A 1803-nucleotide genomic window follows, 5' to 3' on the forward strand; every position below is an offset into this window, starting at 1 on the left:
TCCCTGGTCCATCCTTATTATTATTAATCACTCCTGTGATTATCACTATTATTGGTTCACTTGACAAATATTTATTGAGCACCTATTATGCATCCCATAGTATTCTGAGGCTACAGTACTGAAAAAGAGGTATCTGGACACATTTAAGAAGTTGGCATTTAAGAAGCTGACTTTGAATACAAAAAAGAGTAACAAAGAATTAAATGTGCATGAAAATCTCAGATGATGTTTCATCTACAGACCATAAGGCTGAAGAATGAGACAGCAGCTAGAAAAGTGTCTGCAGGGGTGAAGGGACAGCCTCAGGAGACAGCACAGGAAGGGGGCACAGGTATGAGGGAGAGGGCGGGTTCAACTTTGGACAGCACAGGACTCAAGATTAGAAGGTTCCTGGGAGGCACATGGTCCTACCTCTCTCTTGGCCCAGCGGCGGGGGCTGAGCATCCTCGGTGACCCCTTCGGGGGGTCCAGCAGGTGACACAGGGCGACTGGGCTGGGGGGTGCCGCCAGGGCTGGGCTCAGTGCCCTTTTGCAGGGAGCCTTCGGAATGGAAGCTCTGGTTGCTGTTTTCATCTGTGGGAGCAAAGGCTGAGAGGATTGGCCTGAGGCCCCCAGTATTCCCCTTCAATCCCTGAGCCCCTCAAATTCCAGGATCTCTACCTACCATTGAGATCCAGCAGGATGAGAGGACCACCTGCTCGGGGACTGGTGCCCCTGCCCCGCCGCTCTCGGCCGCGGGATCTCTCTGCTCCGGCACCTGCCCGCCTTCGCTCCTGGGGTGAGAAGGACAAGGGTCAGGGTCAGCTATTTCGTTTCTGCCGAGACCCTTCTGTAGGAATGAGGAAAGGGGCACCGAGAAGCAAAAGACCCTGCCTGGGGTGCCTGAGGCTGTGTACCTCGGGTGGTTCTGCCTTGAACCCTGGGGTCTGGAGCAGGGAAGAGGGAAAAGGGGAGGAGCCGTTAATAAATATTAACATGTGTTTGGACTACAGCGCTTGGGGGTCTCAGAGTTCGGACTGCAGGGAGAGGCGGGGGAGGGGTGTCTGAGATTACAAACATGCAGGGGCACCGTTTGGGGGCTTGCTCACCTCCTCCTGGGGATCCACCACGGGCACCCACTTGAAGATGCGAAGGGAAGTGTCGCCCACGGTCACCCAGCGCTTCTCCCTGTGGGAGGGCAGGGAGATGGGTCAGAGAGGCTGAGGGGAGAAGCCTCGGGGGGACTACCTGCAGAGCTGGGTGAGGTTAAGAAGGTAGGGCCAGTTTCACTATGGGGCATAGTCAGCGGGGAAAGCTGGCCCTGTGAACGCCGGGGCTCGGATGGGTGCCTTAGAGAGGGGTATGTATGATTTGGGAGCAAGGCTCTGAAGACCCCTGGGGAACAGAGAGGGGGCACCTCTGTGGGCCTGGCTGGGGGACTCCAGCAGCGCAGACTGCGCGGCATGCTCGCAGGAGGAGTGTCAGAGCCTAGGGGGCGGGACGTGGAGGAGGGATCCCGCTCGGGAAAGGCGCGGCAGGGGACCACGCTTTGTAGACCGCCGAGGAGTAGCTGGGGAAAGGGGACCGAACCCTGCCGACCCAGGGCACAGCGGCTGGGCGGGGACCCGCCTCACACCTGGGGCGCCGGCCAGCGAGGCGAGGGGAGCCGCCTTCGGGGTGGTGGCCTCACCACGTCCCGTCCCTGGCCTCGGGGCAGCGCTCACCATCGCCGGACCTTCTCGATGGTCGCCATCACCTTCTTGATGTCATCCTTGGCCCGGCTCCGGGTCTCGGCCCGCACGGTCCGGCCGGCCATGGTGGCGG

General features: G+C 59.3%; 1 protein-coding gene across 2 annotated transcripts in view; it reads right to left on the reverse strand.

The window, feature by feature from the left end:
- Bcl7c (BCL tumor suppressor 7C) overlaps positions 1 to 1797 on the reverse strand; it is a 4849-nt gene extending 3052 nt beyond the window's left edge. Inside the window, exons 1-4 of one of the 2 annotated variants that reach the window (XM_004622980.1) lie at positions 1704 to 1797; positions 1089 to 1167; positions 665 to 773; positions 412 to 573 (exon numbers count right to left, since the gene is read on the reverse strand). In XM_004622980.1, the coding sequence (XP_004623037.1) occupies positions 412 to 573; positions 665 to 773; positions 1089 to 1167; positions 1704 to 1795 (442 nt within the window). In that variant the 5' untranslated portion in view covers positions 1796 to 1797. Of the gene's footprint in view, positions 1 to 411; positions 589 to 664; positions 774 to 1088; positions 1168 to 1703 lie in introns of both variants that reach the window. The other variant, XM_023709148.1, reaches the window with a different exon arrangement.
- Positions 1798 to 1803: the final 6 nt, after the last annotated feature.

The sequence above is a fragment of the Octodon degus genome, unplaced genomic scaffold (assembly GCF_000260255.1).
Source record: "Octodon degus isolate 3935 unplaced genomic scaffold, OctDeg1.0 scaffold00001, whole genome shotgun sequence".
Lineage (NCBI taxonomy): Eukaryota > Metazoa > Chordata > Mammalia > Rodentia > Octodontidae > Octodon > Octodon degus.